Source organism: Apaloderma vittatum, unplaced genomic scaffold (assembly GCF_000703405.1).
Source record: "Apaloderma vittatum isolate BGI_N311 unplaced genomic scaffold, ASM70340v1 scaffold18391, whole genome shotgun sequence".
Taxonomy (NCBI): Eukaryota; Metazoa; Chordata; class Aves; order Trogoniformes; family Trogonidae; genus Apaloderma; species Apaloderma vittatum.
The window spans coordinates 1-2,189 of record NW_009698525.1 but is presented as its reverse complement, the minus strand read 5'-3'; the positions used below and the strand labels follow the sequence as shown (position 1 = coordinate 2,189).

Sequence of the window (2,189 nt, the reverse complement as noted above, 5' to 3'; positions counted from 1 at the left end):
GTTTTTTTTTTTCTCTTAAGTGAGAAAATATCAGGTGAGTTCATCAAAGTGGTGGGGTTTTTTGTTGTTTTTTAGTCACACCACCTGCTCCAGGACAGCAAGGTGCTTAGGTCGCTAATCTGAGATGGATGGAGCAGGTATTTACTGCCTGGAGATCTACTGGGGGAAATAAGGTCATGGGGTGCATGTGCTCTTTTTCATATTTCATGAAAACATGCAGACTGCCAGGTTTGTCCCACTGACAGATCAAAAATTATGGGAAGATAGGAAAAATGTTTCCCATCCAGCTCTCTATAAAAAGACCCTTTCAAAGAAAAAGAAACCCCCATGCTTTCTGTTTGACTTACGCCCTGTGTAAAATCATGATTCAGAAGGTTTTAACAGTACAAAGGTTTATTTAGAAAAGAGTTTGGATTGTTCTTTAGTTTTTTTTTTTTTTGGCAAACATTTAAACCCTTTCATAACTCAAAAGACTGTCAGTGCCGGTTACTTTGCACTTTCTTACCCCATACAAGTAGTAAAAAGCTAATTTCTTACTGGGATGAGCTCACCACAGGCCCTAGATGCAGTATTTATAAATACTCAAATGTCCACCACTACTGCCACTTCAACCCTTCCTCTTGATGTCTCTGCTTACTTTCTCAAAAAATTCCAGAGCCCACAAAAGCTCACTGCCTCCCAGACTCAATGTCTTAGCCTATTCTCCTCTTCGGACTCTCTATGCCCTCTGTCAGGGTTCAAAGACAATCACTCCCTTTCCCATTTACCCATCTGCACTCCAGTGCCGCTCCTGCAGCACCAGGTTGCCATTCTGTACCATGGTGAATGCCCTCAGCCTCTTCGACACTATCCCCGTACCTCACAATATCACTCTGCTCCACCAAGGGGGTGAGCCCTCTTCCTTCTCTCTAAGCCCAAACCCCATGTTCTCCTCCCTCCCTTCTTTTTCAGCACAGAGCCTTTCCTCTTTTAACTACTCCTGCTCAAGGCAAATCCATCCCTCCAGCTCAATGCCGGAAGTTCTTCTTCTTCTTCTTAAAGAGAATGTGTTTAAAGGACCTGCGGAAGTCCTGGTTGAAGATGGTGTAGATGACTGGGTTGAGGGAGCTATTGCAATATCCAATCCAGAAGAAGAACTTGAAGAGAGTCTTAGGGACCTCACATGCCTCCCGGCAAATACCATAGAGGCTGTAGCTGAAGAAGAAAGGGAACCAGCAAACTACAAAGACTCCCATGACCACGGCCAGCACAAAAGTGAAGCGTTTCTCCCGGGCCTGGGTGACTTTCTTACGGCAGATGCTGCTACGCTTCCGGCGACGGCGATATGAGAAGAACTGCATTGAGCGACTGCTGGAGCGGGACAGACGGCTACTAGAGTGCTTGGAGGAATATGAGTAGGAGAAGGACTGGCTCTTGCTGCTTTTGCGGGGATGCTCCTCCCGGCTCCGCCTCCGTCTACTCTCTGAGGTGCTGCTCTCCTCCAGCTCAATGTCCTCCAGCTCTGAGGCTTTGCGCCAGTGGTGCACTGAATAATGTCCGTTCTCTCCCAGCTGCATCCTCAGGGACGTGCAGCCACCAGCAGCGCGAGTCAAGCCATTCTCAGTCTGGGAGGACCCCTCTGGCACGGTACGCTTCTCAGAGAGGGTCCTGGTCCTTAGCTTGGCCACGCGGTAGATGCGGATATAGACCAACACCATGATGAGGCAGGGAGCAAAGAAAGAACCAATGCAAGAAGAAAGGATGTACCATGTCTCGTCATTGAGCTTGCACTGGGGAAAGCCATCTCCTTCAGGGTCCCGGTACATGGAGATCAGTGGAGGGAAGGAGATGACAGCTGAAATGAGCCAGACAGTGAGGATGATGGCCTTGATCCGCCGGGGGGTCCGTTTGAGGTTGTACTCCACCGCCTGGGTGACAGACCAATACCTGTCGAGGCTGATGGCGCACAGGTGGACGATGGAGGAGGTGCAGAAGAGCACGTCCAGTGCCAGGTAAATGTTACACCAAGTCTTGCCAAAGTACCAATAATTCATCAGCTCGTTGGCTAAGGAGAAAGGCATGACCAGGGTAGCCACCAGGATGTCCGCGCTGGCCAGGGACACCAGGAAGAGGTTCTGGGGGGCTCTCAGTGCCCGGCTGGTGAGCACGGCTATCACCACCAGCACGTTGCCCACGATGGTGAAGACGAT

At 49.7% G+C, this 2,189-nt stretch overlaps 1 protein-coding gene across 1 annotated transcript; it reads right to left on the bottom strand.

Annotated features, from left to right (window-relative positions):
• Positions 1-739: 739 nt before the first annotated feature.
• On the bottom strand, positions 740-2,186 carry ADRA2C (adrenoceptor alpha 2C; the record flags this gene model as incomplete). The annotated part of the gene is made up of 1 exon (XM_009878058.1): positions 740-2,186. A coding segment is annotated over one exon (1,179 nt), but the record flags the coding sequence as incomplete, so codon positions are not given.
• Between the last annotated feature and the right edge of the window lie 3 nt (positions 2,187-2,189).